This window comes from Myxine glutinosa, chromosome 1 (genome assembly GCF_964187855.1).
Source record: "Myxine glutinosa chromosome 1, kmMyxGlut1.1, whole genome shotgun sequence".
In the NCBI taxonomy this organism is placed as follows: Eukaryota; Metazoa; Chordata; class Myxini; order Myxiniformes; family Myxinidae; genus Myxine; species Myxine glutinosa.
The window spans coordinates 229,743,849-229,765,653 of NC_136261.1; the positions used below are offsets into that span (position 1 = coordinate 229,743,849).

Consider the following 21,805-nt stretch of genomic DNA (forward strand, 5'->3'; position numbering starts at 1 on the left):
GTGGTTCTTCGTCATTTTGCCACTTCCTGAAATGGATGCAGTTTCTCCAGCACAGTTGTTATTTCAAAAGAAATGTAACTGCAATCAAACCAAGGTTGCGTGTTGTACAGGTAGGAACGTATTGGGATAATCATGAGTATTGTGGTGGACCTTGAGATAAATGAAGAACGAGAAACTGTGTTATAATGCCAGCTGATCAATATGGGGTTAGGAGCAGCATGGATGCGACTGAGAAGCATGGATCAGTTGTTTCAAAGCAAACTGGACCTGTATCATATCATGTTGGAAGTGAGTCAGGCCAAACACTTCAATGTCATCTTGTATGATCAGATGGTACTTGGGAATCTGAAAGAGTAAACCTGGGTAGGGCACACACAGCCTGTTGCTGATGTACAGTCAACAACTATGTCAATACCTACAGTGGATGCTGAGTCTTCTCCAACACCTTACGACAGCTGGGATGACCATCCAAACCACCAGAGTACTGGAAGGATTATGTTGTCCAACTTGAGAGAAAGGTATTTACTGTACCAGATATTCTACAGGTGCGTGGTCTGTATAGTTCTGTAACAGTGTGTACGTGCACTATATTGGCTCAGGGTGTGGAATATAGATGTGCTGATCGTTCCTAGGAACCATCCGTCGTTGTGGCTTCTTTGACGTCGACAGACACAACACCTCCACCTCCCCCATTCCTAGAGACTTTAAAAAACCCCAACTTCCATGAAAACCTTCCAGGTCCCATCCTCAACCCTCCTCATATATTTAGCCTCCACTCCACCCATCCTTCTGAAAACAACCCCTTTATGTTTCCCACCCTGCTTCCTAAATGCAAAAGCTTGTTGCATTGCACCGTCTGTCACATTGGATAAAACCGCATTCACATTGGACAAAACCGCATTCACATTGGACAAAACCGCATTCACATTGGACAAAACCGCAATTGAACAAAACCGCATTCACATTGGACAAAACCGCATTCACATTGGACAAAACCGCATTCCCTTTGGACAAAACCGCATTCACATTGGACAAAACTGCATTCACATTGGACAAAACCACATTCACATTGGACAAAACCGCATTCACATTGGACAAAACCGCATTCACATTGGACAAAACCGCATTCACATTGGACAAAACTGCATTCACATTGGACAAAACCGCATTCACATTGGACAACACCGCATTCACATTGGACAAAACCACATTCACATTGGACAAACCACGCTCAAAACAAAATAAATAATACTACAGACTTGTCTGCGGGCTCTGCTCGTTGGGTACCAAGCCAGTCTTACACTGACGAGGTATCCGGGTTCTGCTCGTTGGGTACCAAGCCAGTCTTATACTGACGAGGTATCCGGGTTCTGCTCGTCCGGTACCAAGCCAGTCTTACACTGACGAGGTATCCGGGTTCTGCTCTCAGGTACCAAGTCAGTCTTATACTGACAAGGTATCCGGGTTCTGCTCGTCGGGTACCAAGTCAGTCTTATACTGACGAGGTATCCGGGTTCTGCTCTCAGGTACCAAGGCAGTCTTATACCAACGAGGTATCCGGGTTCTGCTCGTCGGGTAACAAGCCAGTCTTACACTGACGAGGTATCCGGGTTCTGCTCGTCCGGTACCAAGCCAGTCTTATACTGACGAGGTATCCAGGTTCTGCTTGCCGGGTGCCAAGCTAGTCTTACACTGACGAGGTATCCGGGTTCTGCTCTCAGGTACCAAGGCAGTCTTATACTAACGAGGTATCCGGGCTCTGCTCATCGGGTACCAAGCCAGTCTTACACTGACGAGGTATCCGGGTTCTGCTCGTCCGGTACCAAGCCAGTCTTATACTGACGAGGTATCCAGGTTCTGCTTGCCGGGTGCCAAGCTAGTCTTACACTGACGAGGTATCCGGGTTCTGCTCGTCCGGTACCAAGCCAGTCTTATACTGACGAGGTATCCGGGTTCTGCTCTCAGGTACCAAGCCAGTCTTATACTGACGAGGTATCCGGGTTCTGCTCGTCCGGTACCAAGCCAGTCTTATACTGACGAGGTATCCGGGTTCTGCTCTCAGGTACCAAGCCAGTCTTATACTGACGAGGTATCCGGGTTCTGCTCGTCCGGTACCAAGCCAGTCTTATACTGACGAGGTATCCGGGTTCTGCTCTCAGGTACCAAGCCAGTCTTATACTGACGAGGTATCCAGGTTCTGCTTGCCGGGTGCCAAGCTAGTCTTACACTGACGAGGTATCCGGGTTCTGCTCTCAGGTACCAAGGCAGTCTTATACTAACGAGGTATCCGGGCTCTGCTCATCGGGTACCAAGCCAGTCTTACACTGACGAGGTATCCGGGTTCTGCTCGTCCGGTACCAAGCCAGTCTTATACTGACGAGGTATCCAGGTTCTGCTTGCCGGGTGCCAAGCTAGTCTTACACTGACGAGGTATCCGGGTTCTGCTCGTCCGGTACCAAGCCAGTCTTATACTGACGAGGTATCCGGGTTCTGCTCGTCGGGTACCAAGCCAGTCTTACACTGACGAGGTATCCGGGTTCTGCTCGTCCGGTACCAAGCCAGTCTTATACTGACGAGGTATCCGGGTTCTGCTCTCAGGTACCAAGCCAGTCTTATACTGACGAGGTATCCGGGTTCTGCTCGTCCGGTACCAAGCCAGTCTTATACTGACGAGGTATCCGGGTTCTGCTCTCAGGTACCAAGCCAGTCTTATACTGACGAGGTATCCGGGTTCTGCTCGTCCGGTACCAAGCCAGTCTTATACTGACGAGGTATCCGGGTTCTGCTCTCAGGTACCAAGCCAGTCTTATACTGACGAGGTATCCGGGTTCTGCTCGTCGGGTACATCCGATATCCCACAGTCGTGTCTGCATTTTGTAACCCGTGCCAACAGTTACTCTCAGTCTCACTGTATAACCGCAGTGTACTCAAACCGGAACACTAAATAATGGAGCCAAAATATAGGAAACATGAACCGGATCGATACGATATCGGTTTGTATTGGGACATTACCAAGATATACGCTGCAGGGACGGTTGGCCCATGTTGTTTGAAAATGATATTTTAAACATTTCGAGCGTTTTGGAGAGATGTGGGGAATAGAAATGGGAATCGTTTTTAAAGATCCTGTACATTATTACATCGACTGTTTTACGTGAAACCATTGCGAGAAGCTGAGGCGCGAAAACGAAACGAGGAAATTTTCAATTAAAACGTCTAATTATGATTTAAAACGTTTCAGGGTTCGACAATCAATGAAGAAATCCGATATTTCTAGCGATTCGATGGGATTTGAGGGAGTGAAGTGTTGCGGCCTAGCCGAGCCGGCGCGTCCACGATCTCGACTAGCGGCGCACAGCGGGGTCGAGGCACGGAACGTCGGGCGGAGCCGTCGCGCCGAGGCGCCTCGTCGTCCGACAAGCCAAGGCTACCGGCTCTCGTTCCGACGGATTCAACATCACCGAACCCGTGGTGAGATCGGCCATTACGCCTCACCCGGCGGGTGTAAAGAATTTAATGGAATAAAATATAATAACAACAATTGCTGCCTCCCAGTCCCCCCCCTCCCCACTCTGAGGCGAGTAAGGAAGATGGCGTCTTTGTGTCAAAGGGGTGTTTCGTAAGCCAGGCGTGTACCTGAAGGTCTAACCAGGAACGTGGCATCGGGTCTCCCTCGCCTCTACAGCACCACGTACCTGCAGCGCCGCGGGCTCTCCGGGTGGCCGTCACGCACGAACCCGAGCGCCCATTGCTCGAACTGAGTGCGGAGCGAGCGACGTGTTAACCTTTAAACCGCCGCTCCTCGTCTCTTATCCGCCAGTAACAGTCGCTCTCGATTTCATACAAAATCACGTTTTCCTTCGACTCCTCCGCAGAGCCCAACGGCCGCGAGGATCTCCTCTGCCGTCTCGTGTACTCCAAACTACCCCTTCCTGTTCTCCACCTCCCAATCCAACACTGTAAACGCTCTACTTCCCCCTCTGCCCTGGCTGCACGAAAATGGCTCTGCAATGATTCATCCTCTGCAAGATTGTTCCAGCGAAGGGAAATGAAAAACCGCATTTTGTTGAAAGTAAATAAATAAATAAGTAAATAAATAAATAAATCATCTCGCTCTGGATAGAGCTTGTACCGCTCGGCTACCTGCCGTACCTTGACCTGCTCTTTAAGCTCCAAGTGCAACGACTCCTTTGTTCCAAGGAATCAGATGAATCTTCAAGGCTCCGATGTTATAATGTTACTCCTCGACGCCCTCTGCCCTGCTTGCATCAGCATTTCTTTGGGAAAAAAAAAAAAAAAAAAAAAAGAGCGACACCGAGCTCACGCCTGTCCTGGCATTCCCTGGACCACTCGTTTATTCTGATCCCAAACATTCATCCTTGGGTTGTTTGTTCCTGCACAATCTCGTCTCGTTAACCAAACGAGGCAAAGAGCAAACCGGCCAGAGATGTGGGACAAATGTCACGTGGTTTTATTTTCCAAGGCATTGCAAATCGGCAGTTATTTCAGAAAGAAAAAAAAAATTAAATTACGCTCACATATAAAATGTCCCCGAATTCATTCCAGAGGAAGGTTTTTAACATTGTACTGTATAGAGAGAGCATTTTCGAAGTCGATCCGTTCGTTTTCCCGGGACAGAGGCGCAGATTCGGACCCGTCACATCCGAGCCCTTTCCCTTTGCAGGCGCGTGCTGTACGAACGTGACACGGTGTTCCACGTGTCCATGTACCTGTCCATGCACATTGCGAGGCATTTCTGGAAGGAGCAAGAAACGACAGGTTTAGTTAAATTTGACGTTATCGCTGGCCCATCTGCAAACAACAACAACAACAACAACAACAAAAAGAAGACTTTCCACAAATATTGAAATAATGTGAGCCTAACATAGTCATTCATTCATTTTATGGACAACCTATGACTGCTGGTTTGCATCATTGCTGGGAGCACGGCTGTGCCTCTGATGGAGTGCCCCCCTCTAAGTTGTGGCAGGAATTTGGCCAGGGGTGCCGGCGATAGCTCACCTACTCTTCACGAAAGACACCGGTGCATCTTTTAACGTCTATCAGCGGGACGGCACACACACAGATGAATCACTCTGCCTGTGAAACACGGGGATGATAGTTTATAGCTGGATCAGGATTCGAGGGCGAGACCGTGTGTAGAGGGCGAGTGTGCATACCTCGAAGGTCCTAGGCCATACATATATGATTACTAGCAGAAAGTACCCGGCGCTGCCGGGTGGGGGGGAGGCTAAGGGAGGGGAGTGGAGGGGGAAGGGGAGGGGGAGGAGTAAGGGGAGGAGGGGGGGAGGGGGTGAGGGGAGGGGGGGGAGGGTGAGGGGAGGGGGGGAGGGTGAGGGGAGGGGGGGAGGGTGAGGGGAGGGGGGGAGGGTGAGGGGAGGGGGGGAGGGTGGAGGGGGAGGGGGGGGAGTGGAGGGGGGGGGAGGGTGAGGGGAGGGGGGAGTGGAGGGGGGGGAGGGGGGAGTGGAGGGGGGGAGGGTGAGGGGAGGGGGGGGAGGGGTGAGGGGAGGGGGGAGGGTGAGGGGAGGGGGGAGTGGAGGGGGGAGGGGGCGAGTGGAGGGGGGGAGGGGGGGAGTGGAGGGGGGGAGGGGGGGGGAGTGGAGGGGGGGAGGGGGGGGAGTGGAGGGGGGAGGGGGGGAGTGGAGGGGGGAGGGGGGGGGAGTGAGGGGGGAGGGGGGGAGGGGGGGAGTGGAGGGGGGAGGGGGGGAGTGGAGGGGGGAGGGTGTGAGGGGAGGGGGGAGGGGGGAGGGTGAGGGGGAGGGGGGAAGGGTGGGGGGAGGGTGAGGGGAGGGGGGGAGGGGTGAGGGGAGGGGGGAGGGTGAGGGGAGGGGGGGGAGGGTGAGGGGAGAGGGTGAGAGAGGGGGGAGGGTGAGGGGAGGGGGGGAGGGTGAGGGGAGGGGGGAGGGTGAGGGGGAGGGGGGAGGGTGAGGGGAGGGGGGGGAGGGTGAGGGGAGGGGTTAAATGGGGAGGGGGTTTTAACTCATTGAGTTTAAATGTGATGCAGATCAGGAAGAAGAAGAAGCCATACCACCAACTTCATACACTTACAGAATTGTTTGATTTATTTGTATTCAAATGTCTGGTGATTGTTTTGTATTTATTTATGCGAATGTGTACTTCTATATAACTGTCATAGTGCCTAACTCCAAAACTTGTATATAACTTGGATATACTTGTATACAACTTGTATATAAACTCCATATAACTTGTATATAACTCCATATAACTTGTATAGAACTCCAAAAAAAAACGATCTTTTGTTTTCAAAAAAGTTTTTTTTTTTTTTTTTTTTTTTTTTGCCTAACACACACCCAGGCACTCACTGATGAACCTCTGAAAGTTTGACGAAGATCCGTTCAGCCATCTGAGAAAAATGGCCGACACACAGACAGACATCTCTCTTATATAGTAGACTAGCCGAAAGCACCCGGCGTTGCCCGGGTTCTTTTTGAATGAATTTTACTACTATAATTCAGCTTTCACTCGCAGCCGTAGAAGATTGACTACTATAATTCAGCTCAGCTTTTAATTGCGAAATGGGACCCCAGGCCCGGCCGAAGCAGCCTCGACTGGCCTCAGCCTCGACTGGCCTCGCCACCTAGCCTATAACCTTCCTGGGGCCCGGCCCCGACATTTTTGGTTCTTTTTGAATGAATTTACTACTATAATTCAGCTTTCACTCGCAGCCGTAGAAGATTGACTACTATAATTCAGCTCAGCTTTTAATTGCGAAATGGACCCAGCCCGGCCGAAGCAGCCTCGACTGGCCTCGCCACCTAGCCTCTAACCTCCCTGGGGCCCGGCCCCGACATTTTTTGTATTGGAGGTTTCCTCATATCTTTCACCGTTCAGATTAGCTTGCGCAGACAAACAAACAAAAACTTTCTTTTATAATATAGTGAGAAGAGATAAGCAAATGCATATTGAATCGGGATTTGAACCTGTATTTTACCTGCTATTTGCATCATCACTGAGGCATGCGTGTGCAGTCGGAAAACTATTTGTTGTTTGTTCAGGGTGCCGGTGATGATGCATCCTCTTTGCAAAAGACAGCGAGATCTTTGCTGTCAGACAAGAAACCCAGTTTAACGCTCATCCGAGGGACGGCACACACACAAATCACCTGCCTGCGAAACACCAGGGTGACAGTTTTCAGCTCGGTCGAGATTCGCACATGCATTAGATATTCAGAGGGGAGTGTGCATACCACTAGGCAATCCTGCCAGCCTAGTATACAGCCTAGTTAGGGTTAGTTGTTGTTTCATATGCAGCCTGTGGCTGCTGGTTGCATCATTTTTCTGGAAGTGCATTTGTGCCGTTGATGCTGTGCCCCAATTACCAGTGAGCTGATACTCAATTTGCCGACCTCGGAGGGATGACAGGCTGAGTCAACGCCTCTGGCGTTAATTCAACTATCGGCATCGACCGGGATTCGAACTCAGGATCCGAGGATCCCAACCCAGCACCTTAACCGTTAAGCCAACACCAGGCTAGTTAGTAATCGGATTCCATCCCGATTACTTAGTTAGTAATCGGGATGGAATCATTTGAGTTCCTTCACAAGGAACTTCAATGTAAGAGGAAGCCATTAGTTAGGCCCATGCAATGTTGTCAACCTATCCTTTTTAAATTCTGAGCATCAAGCAGGGAAGCAGCACATACTGTTTTTAAAGTGTCGGCCTGGGTCGGTTTTGAACCGCCAACCTCCCAGACTCAGAGCGGACACTCTAATCATTACACCACCAAGTCTGGTATGTGCATAATAAGTCATACTTATCATTCAGTAAAATGGTAGAAAGAATTCAGTTGAGAATTAAGACAAAAAAGCAGAAGATAATTAAATTATTCTACATGCACAAAAAGAACGGTTTTCAAATGTGTCAAATTTTCAAACATTTTTATGTCGAATATCTATTACAAGTAAACGTTAAAACATTTTTTTTAGTTCTACACACATATTTTTAAAGTTGAAACCTATTTTTTTTTCATTTTTCTAAAAAAAAATTTAGTTTTTAAATTAAATTTTGATAGATGAAAATGTATCAGAAAAGAGGATTGTGGGCCAAATTTCAGCTCTCTAGGACGTATGGAACACCTCCAGGACGGCTCAAAGATATGAAACGGGACGGACAAACAAAGTTCAGATGAAGTTAAATAAAAGTGTGTAAAAACGAGAGGTGTCCGTCCGTCACACAAATAAGAAGCAGGACCTCAAGCTTTAATGCAGCGGTTCCTGCTGTCGTAGATCAATTAAAATGGTACGGTTGGAAAGCTAATAATAAATTTACTTGGAACAAAAATTCATGTCCGTTTATAAATAAAAATGCCCGATTTAAAAGCTGTATTTCTGGGATTGAGGAATAAGGAGGGATGGGAGCTTCTTCCGTTTTTTTTGCGAAATCGATACTTTTGATAGGGCAAGTGGCACAGTCAGCCCAAGCTGATCTGCCCTCATTTTCCAGTGATTATCTAAAAGTCTTACAGGCCTTCACTGTTGGGGCCCCAAGTTGTGGCAGATTGTACCAATCAGTGATGATCTGTTCACTAAAGAATCCTTTTCTGGTGTTTAGTTTGCTTCTCTGATTTAACAAAACTTCTGTTTGTGACCTACTGTGGGTTGGTATATCTCCTTTGCAAAGAAATGATCTTGAGAAATGCAGTCGTAACCATTTAAATTTTTGAACACCTGGAGCATGTCTCCTGTGTCGATATGATTCAGCGAGCGCATGCGCAATCTTTTAAAAACCGATCTTGATATGGCAGATAGCTTAAAGATGGCTCAAGTGTAGTAGCTCTTCTCTGAACCCTAAATTCCAGTTTATCTGTATCAGAAGCAAATGCAGGACCCCATCCCAGGTAAACATGTTCAAGCACAGGGCTCATAAGGGACTCGAATAACAAGGGAAGTGTATCTACATTAAGGTGGCTGGAAGTTTGTTTTTATCAGTCCCAAGCTTCCGTTGGCCTTGTTTTCAGATGCAGCAATGTGCCTGCGAAAGTGACGATCCTTGTCCATAATGATCCCACGATCCATTTCTTCTTGCACTGGTTACCTCCACCACCAAAGGAGGACGGACCTTATGTTTTCACCCCATCTGTCTTTTTAACTGCGAGCAGGATATCTCAATGTTGTGGACGGATTCAGCCGAAACTTGGTGGACAGGATCGGTGTGTCCGTGTGTGACAATGTGACATGAGCAAATTGATTAGATTTTGATATTATTCGATCAAGATCTGGATATAAAAGATCCTTTTTCACATGCTTCACTTCATTTTACAACCTCATTGAGATTTACAGATAGATATGCAATATGTTTGTGAAGTACATTGTCGTGTGTGTGTGTGTGTGTGTGTGTGTGTGTGTGTGTGTGTGTGTGTGTGTGTAGTAGCTCTTCTCTGAACCCTTTCCAGTTTATCTGTCAGGAGCAAATGCAGGACCCCATGCCGGGTAACCATGCCTAGTTGACAAACGACCCGTAAACAGCAGAGGCTGGCACTCATTACCCCAATTGAAAGAAAGGTTTCTCATTAATAACAAATCTCGACGCAAAAAAAATTGGAAATCCACCCATTGATTGATGCCTGGCACAATAAATGCGCACAAGGGTCGTACGTGAGTTATTCCACACAATCTATGGCATTTCAGGATATGCGGCAGGAGATTACAACCTGCTCTGTGTTATCCAGCGATGTCCCAGGCTTGCCAATGCACTTTTTGAAGCATTTGTCTGTCACTCTCTGTAAAACATGAATAACCAAGCATTGTGGGTGGTTAAGACAAACTGACCATGCGATCACAACAAACCAAAGCACAAGGGCGAAGTCGATGGCGTGCCATCGCCCCACACTTCCCACCTGAAGCAACGTTGAAAGATGGAAAAAGGTTCCACCAGGAATTACACAATATCAAATGATGGGGCAAAACATTTTCCCCCCGTTCTGACCCCTGTAACCCAAATCCCCATTCTTACCCCTGTGAACCAAAGTCTCCATCAGATGGTACATGAACCAATGGTCAAATCCAAAAATAGTTACACTGTTTATGCATCCCCCGATGTCGATTGTGCATAAAACGTTTCATTAAAAGATGTTTAAAAATGTGCCCGCAATTGCATTTTTTGGTATTTGACCTTTTGACCCTGCCTAAGGGGTGGGGCCAAAAGCGATATTGCTTTTTCACCTTCATGCCATGTCGTGACCATGACTACTGAGTTTGGTGAATTTCTGCCCAACTGTTTGGGAGGAAATGGCATGATGGATGGACAGACTTCAATATACTCGTGTGTGTGTGTGTGTGTGTGTGTGTGTGTGTGTGTGTGTATATATATATATACACACACACACACACACACACACACACACACACACACACACACACACACACACACACACACACACACACGCACCTTTTTCAAATAACTCATAATTTTCTCTAAAATAAGTTGAAATTGACAAAAAGTATTTGGTCTCCACAATTCTTTATTTCACTGTTAATATTACAGAACCTTTGTTTTTGATTCAGAACTTAATATATCCTTTTAAATCAGAAAATAAAAAGAAATGACATTGACAAAATTGTTGACACACTCGACTTAATATTTGGTAGCACAACCTTTGGACAAAATAACTGCAGATAAGCGCTTCCCATAGCCATGCATGAGCTTCCTACACCTCTCTACTGGCAGGTTGCCCCACTCTTCCTGTGCAAACTGCTCCATTTCTCCCAGATTTGAAGGGTGCCTTCTCCCAACTGCTGTTTTCAGATCTCCCCACAGGTGTTCAATGGGATGTAGATCTGGACTCATTGCTGGCCACTTCAGAACAGTCCAGCGTTTTGTCTTGAACGATTCCTGGGTGCTTTTTGAAGTGTGTTTGGGGTCATTGTCCTGCTGCAAGACCCATGACCTTCAACGGAGACCCAGCTTTCTGACACGGGGTTGAACATTGCGCTCCAAAATGCCTTGGTAATCTCCCGATTTCATGATTCCATGCACACGTTCAAGGCACCCAGTGCCAGAGGCAGCACAGCAACCGCAAAACATTGACTGTAGGGAAGGTTTTATTTTCTTTGAAGGCTTCATTTTGTTTTCTGTAAACAAAGAGATGATGTGCTTTACCAAAAAGCTCTAATTTGGTCTCATCTGTCTACAGGACATTCTCCCAGAAGGATTTTGTCTTTTCAGGTGTGTTTTGGAAAATTCCATGTCTCTCTCTCTCTCTCAGCAGTGGGGTCCTCCTGGGTCTCCTACTATAGAACCCACTGTCATCGAGTTGGCAACAGATGGTGCGAGTTGAAACTGTCATACCTTGTGTCTGAAGGTCAGCTTGAATCTGTTTGGCAGTTGATGAAGGTACTTTCTCCACCATTTGAACAATCCTTTGCTGCAATCTTCAATCAAGTTTTCTCTTGTGGCCAAATCCAGGGAGGTTGACTACAGTGCCATGGGCCTTAAACTTCCTGATAACATTGCGTACGGTGGACACAGGAACATCAAGGTCTCTGGAGATGGACTTGTTGCATTGAGATTGTCCATGATTGGCTACAATCTTGTGTCTGACCTCCTCAGACAATTCTCTGGTTTTCTTTATTTTCTCTATGCTCATTGCAGTACACACAGTGACACAAAACAGCAGAATGACTCCTTTTCTCTTTTCAAACTGGTTGAACGAGTGATTTTTATATTGCAGGCACCTGCAACTCACCACAGTTGAGTTCATTTCCAAAGCAAAGGAGAATCACCTGCTTGAAATATAATTATTTCTAACAACTTCTAAAAGGTGCCAATAATATTGTCAGGGCCATTTTAGGATCTCTGTGTGGAATCAGCTAAGATTTAGTAATTTTTTCAGCTTTTTTTGTTTTATTCCACTGAAAACCATATATATATATATATATATATATATATATATGTATATATATATATATGTATATATATATGTATTGTTACAGACGTGGCTTAGATGTTATTTTACCGAGCGGTTTTGGTATGACCACGTCTGCACAAGTTACCCGATTATACCCGAACGTTGACTAATCGCGCTACGCTAGATCAATGAAGGAACAGACACACGGCTGGGATTAAATGACACGACTCCAAGGGTTCAGTTCTCAAGACCTCCGGAGGAGGTTATATTAAGGCGGAAGGTTAGATTACAACTACAAGAGGGACAGCATAGAAAGACAAGCACTTAGACACACTCTTATATTATTCCCAACAGACGACAGATAAACGGGACAAAAGGCTGACTCACACGGGGATTGATGGCAAGGAAAGCGGGTATCGATGGCTCCAGGTGCACCTGGGCTCAGGGCAGGATCGACCCGGTCCGGTCCAGAGATGCGGGAGGTTTCAACAGCGCTCGAGGTGGCGTCTTGTCGTCTCAAGCTGGGGGCGCATCTTCCGTCACATCCGGCGCGGGGCCGCGTATATCCGGTGGGGAGTGACACGCCCTCGGCTCGTTAGCTCCGCCTCGTGGAATCGGCACGTTGCTTCTCATTGGGTGCGTGCGGGGGGGGTTACCAGGCTCCGCCCTTGACGAGGAGCTGACAGCCAGCCCCTTTGTGGTAACCCCGTGGAGCGCATGGTCTGGAGCGCATTGTCAATGGCGGCTAACCGAGCCGGTGGGAGGACGCACACTCCCCCGCGCAGCGCCGTGCCCCTCTGTTGTTGTAGACGGGGAAGAAGATGGGAGGAGGTATGGGAAAGGTCCTAAACTCACTACTGGTGCCATATAATCACATTCTGGTGCAACGAAGAGTCATAATTAATGGAAACGAGTCCTTAACTGACATAGACTAAGAATAACTAGCAAGATGTCTGAAAGTTGTCTACGTGTGGTGCGGTGGACCTGGGCACGACATTTAATGGGGGAAAAAGGGGAAGGTCGGTTCTACAGAGTGTTGTTTACAGACAATGGGACTAGGGAATGGGGGATTGGGGATAGTTGGGGAGTATTGGGGAAATAGGGGAATATTTACAAGCGGATATGGAGGCCAAATTCCATATTCGCAACATTGCACCCTTCTCTACCCTCGGGGCGTCCCGACCCGATCAATTTTTACCTACTTTAGTGTGGCACGCAATGTAGTTCCCTCTACTATTAACTCTACCCTGAGTGCGACAGTTTTACAGATATTCACAAATGAGTAAATATGTCCCCCTGCGACGTTGCACCCTTCTCCTCACAGAAACACACCCACAGGATAACCGAATCCGGAAAGAATTCTCAAACTAAACATACAGCCGGTAGGGAGCATTATTTACACAAGACTACGCTGATATTTACACTACGATCCAGGACCTGTTTTTGGAGGAACACATGCAGATGTTATGCATAGAGAGAGCACGCATGCCAGCATCGATACACCAACCCACGAGTGCTCTGTGGCCTACGGCCTTTAATAACGTGCAGAGCACCCTTTCCAAGCATCAAGCACCACCCCATCACACAGTGAGCACCATCCGGTGCACCAATAAAGTGTTTATGAATCATTGTGTGGCTGCTGCTGGTCTTGCCTTCGTGTGGTGCACTTGGCCTTCTTACTTCTTTTCAAAAATAAAGAAAGGCGCCAACCGCGTCCATTTCTATATTGTGGCCGTCAGGGGGCCAACTGTTAGTGGTTCACCTGTTTGGCATAGGTGCCACGTTGACCCATAGGTCCTTCCACGGGTGGTGCTTGGCCGCAAAAGAACTGCGGTCCATTGTGGGTGGCCACAAACATTGCGGTCCGTATGGTGTATCGATCCAAGCAGCAAGCAGCGAAAGTGCAGGCCCACAACTGCGTAGCCAGCACCTCTCTCTCCTCTCTCTCTACCCCAAAGCCAGATCCTCGGAGGTGGGAGACAAAAGAAGCAGACAAGTGAGTAAGGTGGTAAGGGCGCAAAAGTGCACGCAATGTAAGATGATGCACACTGGGGGCACATGGGAACCAGGTGAGACAGGTACGTTCCTATCGTACGCCCCCCCCCCCCCCCCACCAGGTAACCTACATGGCCCCTCCCTTACCCCTTACTGTATCCACAAAACACAACACTACCCATAAACATCTACTTTACAAATCAACAAACATCCCTACTGTCTTCCCCGTTCCTCCCATAAACCAAATTCGTCTTCTCTCCCTCCTAACCAATCAAATTTGCCATTTTCAACTTTCATCAAAATCTGCCATCTCCAACTGAACATCAAAATTTGCCATTACCAATTCATCATCAGTCCCTCCTAGGGAGGGAGAGATGGAATCACCCCAATGTCTCATCCACGGCGTGATGCGTCTCACAAATCCACAGCAATCTCATTTCCTGCACCAAAACAAAGAAAACACAGGTGTGGAGTCATCATCATCACCACAGGTAAGTGGCTGCGTATGGTGCGACAGGTTCATCAATCCTAACTATTTCCTAAATGACTTTAACAACTTTACACTACCCGGGGTCTTTCTCCGGCCAAACCATTGGCCCTCTTACACTATGGGTTCTAAAAACCAATTCCCATTGGCCAAACTGTGGTGCTTTTCAATTTGGGGTCTCACTCCCCCGATTCATCTCCGGGTGCCCTCGCACAATTTCTGGGCTGTGGCGTGTACCTCTCCCAGTGGGTCTACCCACCTGCACACCTCCACCACTGCAGTTGCCTCCGAGCTTACCTGCTCCTTACCCTAACCTAACTACCTGGGGAAGGCCCTCTGGCACTCTCCCCACTCGGTGCCCTCTCTGGCACTGGGCTACCCGGGTCCATCCTCCGGATCCTCGGGCCCCATCCACAACTCTACCGGCTCCCAGAGCCCACCTGCGGCCTCACCTGGCCGACATCCTCACAGTGGTGGAGTGCCCAACCAACTACACACACTAACAGGCTACACGCCCAGCCATTTCCACAACACTAATGCACCCATTCACAACACCATTCTGCAACCGCACCACAAATGCCAATATCCAACCACAATTTACCTATACCCTCTACCTAACACTTACACTACCCGCCCCGGGTATCCGTGAAAGGGGTCCCCTCTTCCCCCATCCACACCTTCGCACCATGCACACCACTCCGTACCACTCACTCCAACTCTCTCCACACACCTGTACTTGCACACCTGTGCTCTCACACCTGGTGCCACCTGCACCCTTCTCTCCCCAAGCGCATTCGCGCTGATCCACAACACTCACTACTCATACACTGCTCCACACACCTGTCCAGTTGCACACCTGTGCAATCACACCTGTTCAATTCTCACACACACACGGCATCATCTCAGCTAACTACTCCCTTCTGAAACTTGCGCTTCCCAGTCGTCCCTTTAAACTATTGCGCTCCCTCGTCATTATCATCCACACTAATCTACCTGCGTCCCCACTACAGGTATCAGTCACTAACTAATCTTAACGTTACCTACTGTCATCTTCGCTAGATCCCTATCAATATAACCTAACCCACCCGGGCTAGTTTTCACTGCCATACACCCCATAAGCTATTGCTCCTTTGCCCCCCACATGGGAAGGATGGTGGATTTGCCATCCCACCACATCGGGGGTCTCTCACTACCAATTTTGCACATCAAATTTCAACAAATTAAAAATTTGCCAATCACTGCCCATCATCTGCCAATCACTACTGCCAATCCTTTGCCAATCATCAAATTTTGTTTTTCTCTAATTTTGGGGCCAAAACACTAACCTCATCACCCAGTCTACTCACTAATACCTCTCGGTGCGCCAATCCCTGTCCAAAGCCCGGCTTCGTAAAGCCAAGCAATGGATGCGGGTTGTTCTGTGCCAGCGGCTGGATGCGTCCGGCACTCGGTGCAGGGACGGGGGCTTACCCGGGCCGAGATCCCACACACCATCTCGGCGTGGAGCCATCCAATGTCCCGATCTCGACCTGCCGGCACGTCTCAACAAAACGTGGTCGCCATAACGACCCTTCCTATCGGGCTGCCCGCTCCGCCTAGTGGAGCACGGACGCGGCCGTTCAAAGCGAGGCCCAGCACGCACCGAGGGCCCGATTCGGCTATAAGTCGTTCTAAACTCTATCCCGTCTAACGTCGATGCTTCACCTGGACGCTTACACCCCGCAGCCCGTTCCTTGCTCACACATCCCGCCGTGCCCATGCTCCTCGTACCTTTCCTTACACACCCAGGTACACCCATTCCACTCACAGCCTTGGTCACACACCTGACCACCGAACACTTCGGCACACATTCGTTGCTTGCACACCTCACCAATACACCGCTTCGCGCCCCCTCCTCGGTCACCTCCTCTGTGACAATCACAGGTGTGCCCTCATTCGCACACCCAACCACGTGCCTCACCACCAACTCCAGCGTGCATTCCCACTCACGCTCTACCATTCCAGGTGTGCATCCTTCCATCCCAGGTGTACATCCTCGCTCACCTGTCACAACCAACTCACTCTCCTTGTCACTCTCAATACTCTCACCTCCATTCTGGACAGCGCACTCACCCTTACTTTTGACAGCGCACTCTTTCCTCATGCACCTGTCCGTCACACACCTTTCTCGCGCACACTCTCCCGTTACACCCTCTGTAACACTCACCACAGGTGGACACTCTTCCTTACTTCTGACAGCGCACTCTTTCCTCATGCACCTGTCCGTCACACACCTTTCTCGCGCACACTCTCCCGTTACACCCTCTGTAACACTCACCACAGGTGGACACTCTTCCTTACTTCTGACAGCGCACTCTTTCCTCATGCACCTGTCCGTCACACACCTTTCTCGCGCACACTCTCCCGTTACACCCTCTGTAACACTCACCACCCCGCGCTTCCACGTGCTCCCTCGCACACGCGCTACGACCGACTCACTCTCGCCAGCACACTCACTCCTTGGCACACACTTTTTCCTCACACACCCCAGAGTCGGACTTTCTTGCACACCTCCTTTTTCGCACACCAGACCTGTCGCACACTTCACCAACGGCCTCTCACGAACACCCGGGTCCATCTCGACCCCCAAGCTCATTAAATCCCCTGGCGCATCATACGCACGACCATACTGGTCACCACTTACACCGGGTCCTCTTCCTCTTCGCTTCTCCTCCATCACCTGCGAATCCCTCATCCGGTTAATGAGCACATCATCACGATCCGAACACAGACTTTGGACCAATTCTTTTACTTCCTCCTTTATCTCTTTCTTATCCTCTCTCCGTCGCTTCTTAATTTCGCTCACCCCTTCTTCCACTTCTTCTAATTTTTGCTTCATCTCCTTCATCTCTTCGTGCGCCCCTTTAAGTTCTTCCTCTAACTCCACTTTATTTTTTTCTATGTGCTCCCGCACCTCCCGCTCTTTAACCTCCATCACCTCTACCACCTTGTCCATTTTCCTCGTCAGGTCCTCATGTACCGTCTGACACTCTTTTTTAATTACCCCTACGTCCTTTTTCATCTCCTTCTGTGTCGATTTTAAACCCTCTATTACCGCTGTGTTCTTCTTTACCTGGTCCCCCAACTCCTTTTGTCCCACTGTCAGTTGTTCTACTCCCAGCGTCAACTCCTCTATACCACCTTGCAATTTTACAGTCCCCTTTCTCACCTCTTTCTCCATGCGCTCCTTACAGTGCCTCACCTCCTCGCGCACTCCTCCGACCTCCTCACTCACACCTCTTCTGATCTCCTCTCCCATCACTTGCATCTCCTGCCCAGATGCCACCCTCATCTGCTCCATTTCCTCCCTGTGAGCATCCAGTTTGGCTTCTACCCCCATTCTGACCCCCTCTATCTGCTGCCCCATTTGGTTAACTTCCCTTTCCGCTTGGTCCCTCATGTCCCTCAATTTGCCTTCCATGGTGTTTTCTAACCCCTCTAACCCTTTTTGCATCCCTTCCATTTGATTCTCTTGAGCGGCCATTCTGTTTTCTACCCCCGTTAACCCCTCCTGTATTTCCCCTAATCTATCGTCTAATTTCCCAAATTTCATGTCTAATCCCTCACTGGTACCCCTCGCTTCGTCCCTCATTACCCCTATTTTGCCCTCCAATCGCTCACCCTGAGCATCCATCCGGTTTCCCAACCGCTCACTATCAGCTCTCATTCCCACAATTTGGTCTCCCATTCGTTCCATAAGGGCCCTCATTTGCAACATAAAAAGGTTCGAATCCACCAGTGGCGCCACTACGGTCGCGGGCGTGGACGCCGTGGCCACCTCGTGCATGACAACGCTATTTTGCGACCCTGCCGCCCTCACTGCTTCGCTCTCCTCTTGTCCCTCAATTTGGTCCTGGATCGACCCTACCTCACTCTCCCCTACCGGACCCCAGCTGTCTTGGTCTGCCATAGCGCGACTTTCAAAATTCGGGTTTTTATACAACAAAACAAATTTCGGCCGTTATAATTTCGTCGAGCGCAGTAAACGCGCTCCGAATCGATTCTAACTCCCTGGTTTGGGCCTAACAACGCGCGGGAAACGCGCTCCGAATCGATTCTAATTGTTACAAATTTGGGCCTAATAAATTTAGTCCCGGGTTCGAATTCCACTCCTCGACACCAATTGTTACAGACGTGGCTTAGATGTTATTTTACCGAGCGGTTTTGGTATGACCACGTCTGCACAAGTTACCCGATTATACCCGAACGTTGACTAATCGCGCTACGCTAGATCAATGAAGGAACAGACACACGGCTGGGATTAAATGACACGACTCCAAGGGTTCAGTTCTCAAGACCTCCGGAGGAGGTTATATTAAGGCGGAAGGTTAGATTACAACTACAAGAGGGACAGCATAGAAAGACAAGCACTTAGACACACTCTTATATTATTCCCAACAGACGACAGATAAACGGGACAAAAGGCTGACTCACACGGGGATTGGTGGCAAGGAAAGCGGGTATCGATGGCTCCAGGTGCACCTGGGCTCAGGGCAGGATCGACCCGGTCCGGTCCAGAGATGCGGGAGGTTTCAACAGCGCTCGAGGTGGCGTCTTGTCGTCTCAAGCTGGGGGCGCATCTTCCGTCACATCCGGCGCGGGGCCGCGTATATCCGGCGGGGAGTGACACGCCCTCGGCTCGTTAGCTCCGCCTCGTGGAATCGGCACGTTGCTTCTCATTGGGTGCGTGCGGGGGGGGGTTACCAGGCTCCGCCCTTGACGAGGAGCTGACAGCCAGCCCCTTTGTGGTAACCCCGTGGAGCGCATGGTCTGGAGCGCATTGTCAATGGCGGCTAACCGAGCCGGTGGGAGGACGCACACTCCCCCGCGCAGCGCCGTGCCCCTCTGTTGTTGTAGACGGGGAAGAAGATGGGAGGAGGTATGGGAAAGGTCCTAAACTCACTACTGGTGCCATATAATCACATTCTGGTGCAACGAAGAGTCATAATTAATGGAAACGAGTCCTTAACTGACATAGACTAAGAATAACTAGCAAGATGTCCGAAAGTTGTCTACGTGTGGTGCGGTGGACCTGGGCACGACATTTAATGGGGGAAAAAGGGGAAGGTCGGTTCTACAGAGTGTTGTTTACAGACAATGGGACTAGGGAATGGGGGATTGGGGATAGTTGGGGAGTATTGGGGAAATAGGGGAATATTTACAAGCGGATATGGAGGCCAAATTCCATATTCGCAACAGTATATATATATATATATATGTATATATATATGTATATATATATATATGTATATATATATGTATATGTATATATATATATGTATATATATATGTATATGTATATATATATGTATATATATATGTATATGTATATATATATGTATATATATATGTATATGTATATATATATGTGTATGTATATATATATGTGTATATATATATATATATATATATATATATATATATATATATATATATATATATATATATATATATATATATATATATATATATATATATATATATATATATATATATATACACACAGTCAAACCTTGACTTACGAGTGCACCAACTTACGAGTTTTCCGAGATACGAGCCGTCGCTCAGTCGATTTTTTGCTTTGTGATGCGAGCTGAGATCTGAGTTACGAGCGAGCGAGCTTGGATATAAAACACGTAATCGTCGAAAAACATGAGCGAGGTGTGCGTGTTGTCGACTTGGCGAGGCAGTACGATCGTAGTACTTCTACGATATGTACGATTTTGAAGCAGAAGGAGTCGATAAAGGCTATAACGCCAGCCAAGGGCGTTAAGATTATTTCAAAGCTCCGGACCTCTGTCCATGAAGAGATGGAGAAGTTGTTGTTTGTGTGGTTGACGGAGAAGCAGCTCGCAGGAGATACCGTGACCGAGAGCATCATCTGTGAGAAGGCACGAGACATTTACGGGGATTTGGTGCAGCAGACGGCGGGAACATCAATGGACGAGGCATCGGAAGAGTCATTCAAAGCCAGTCGGGGATGGTTTGATAATTTTAAGAAGAGGACCGGCATTCACTCCGTCGTCAGGCATGGTGAGGCAGCAAGCTCGGATGTGAAGGCAGCTGAAGATTTTATTATAACTTTTGCCGAACTGATAGAAGCCGAAGGATACATCCCCCAGCAAATCTTCAACTGTGACGAGACAGGGCTCTTCTGGAAAAAGATGCCGAGGAGGACGTATATAACGGCAGAGGAGAAGAGCATGCCAGGCCACAACTTGTTCAGAGTGCCGGCGATAGCTCGCCTTCTCTTTGTGGAAGACACGGTGAGATCCTTAACATCCAACAACTAATGGGACGCAAACGGGGCGCCCAGTTTAGCGGTACACACATTGATGAATCACCCTGCCTGTGAAACACCGACATGACAGGTTATAGCTGGGTCGGGATTCAAACCCAGGCTGGACAGTTTAGAGTCAAGTGTGCGTACCTCCAGTCCAGGCCATCCTGCCAACTTGTATGCTGCATACAGGTGAAATATAAAGCGCGAGATATTTTTATATATACTGTATATTTCAAAAAAAATTGGTGTGGTTTTTGGGGGGCTGGAACGGATTAATAGCATTTCAATTCATTTTAATGGGGAAATTTAATTTGAGAAACGAGCAAATTGAGTTACGAGCTCGGTCACAGAATGAATTAAACTCGTAAGTCAAGGTTTCACTGTATATATATACAGTGAAATATATATATTTAACAATATATATAACATATATATATTTATATTTAACAATGTAAATATTTATAAAATATATAACAATATATATATTTTGTTACGGTCCGCGGATTAGATGTTATTTTTACCGAGGGGAGGTAACCGCGGCCGAACAGTTGTTCCCCGACTAAACCCGATTCACCCAAACGTTGGCCGTATCGCGCCACAGATATTCAATGGGGAAAAGACTAAGACGACGAATGCAAAGAGGAAGGAGAAGAAGACGTACAGAAGAGTAACGGGGTTTATTATTTCCACACACATAAGCAAAAAGAGCAGTCACGATTACTTACAGGGGACATGAGACGCAGGTGACACAGTGAAAATTACTAGCTTATACAGACTTAGTTACGACCCAGGACAGCACGAACAAAACAAACTCACGTACGCAAATGGGGAACTTGCAGGCAGGAATGGCTGGAAAGGATGAGCAGGTGGGATCACAGGGCACAGCGAGCAGGTCCACTCCGGGCGGGAAGCGAGGAGCCGGCAGCTCCCTGTATTCAGCTTTACAGCGCACACCGTCAGGGCTTCACGCGGCTGGTTGAAACGGGGCTGCACTCCTCTGCCGTATCTCTCGTGTAGCTTGTTTCGTAAAAGCTCCTCGGCTTTCTCTTGGACCCCTTCTTTTTCGTGTCCCTCTCCACGCAGCTCAGCTCGTATTCCCTTCCTCTCACTTCTCT

At 48.4% G+C, this 21,805-nt stretch overlaps 3 protein-coding genes across 12 annotated transcripts in view; 1 reads left to right on the forward strand and 2 right to left on the reverse strand.

Moving 5' to 3' along the window:
- Window positions 1-4,277, reverse strand: part of SMARCA4 (SWI/SNF related BAF chromatin remodeling complex subunit ATPase 4) — a 172,499-nt gene extending 168,222 nt beyond the window's left edge. For 4 of the 8 annotated variants that reach the window (XM_078784783.1, XM_078784751.1, XM_078784772.1 and 1 more), the window contains exon 1: window positions 3,696-3,969. The gene's annotated coding sequence lies outside the window, so the exon portion shown is untranslated. Of the gene's footprint in view, window positions 1-3,636; window positions 4,029-4,152 lie in introns of those variants that run through there. The other 4 variants (XM_068127996.2, XM_068128013.2, XM_078784800.1 and 1 more) reach the window with 4 other exon arrangements.
- Window positions 3,356-21,805, forward strand: part of LOC137434895 (tubulin alpha-3 chain-like) — a 65,377-nt gene continuing 46,927 nt past the window's right edge. Inside the window, exon 1 of the mRNA XM_068128101.2 lies at window positions 3,356-3,471. The gene's annotated coding sequence lies outside the window, so the exon portion shown is untranslated. The remainder of the gene's footprint in view (window positions 3,472-21,805) is intronic.
- Window positions 4,451-21,805, reverse strand: part of TIMM13 (translocase of inner mitochondrial membrane 13) — a 31,239-nt gene continuing 13,884 nt past the window's right edge. Inside the window, exons 2-4 of one of the 3 annotated variants that reach the window (XM_068128121.2) lie at window positions 9,691-9,759; window positions 6,974-7,080; window positions 4,451-4,756 (exon numbers count right to left, since the gene is read on the reverse strand). In XM_068128121.2, the coding sequence (XP_067984222.1) occupies window positions 4,558-4,756; window positions 6,974-7,080; window positions 9,691-9,759 (375 nt within the window). In that variant the 3' untranslated portion in view covers window positions 4,451-4,557. Of the gene's footprint in view, window positions 4,757-6,973; window positions 7,086-9,690; window positions 9,760-21,805 lie in introns of all 3 variants that reach the window. The other 2 variants (XM_068128113.2, XM_068128129.1) reach the window with 2 other exon arrangements.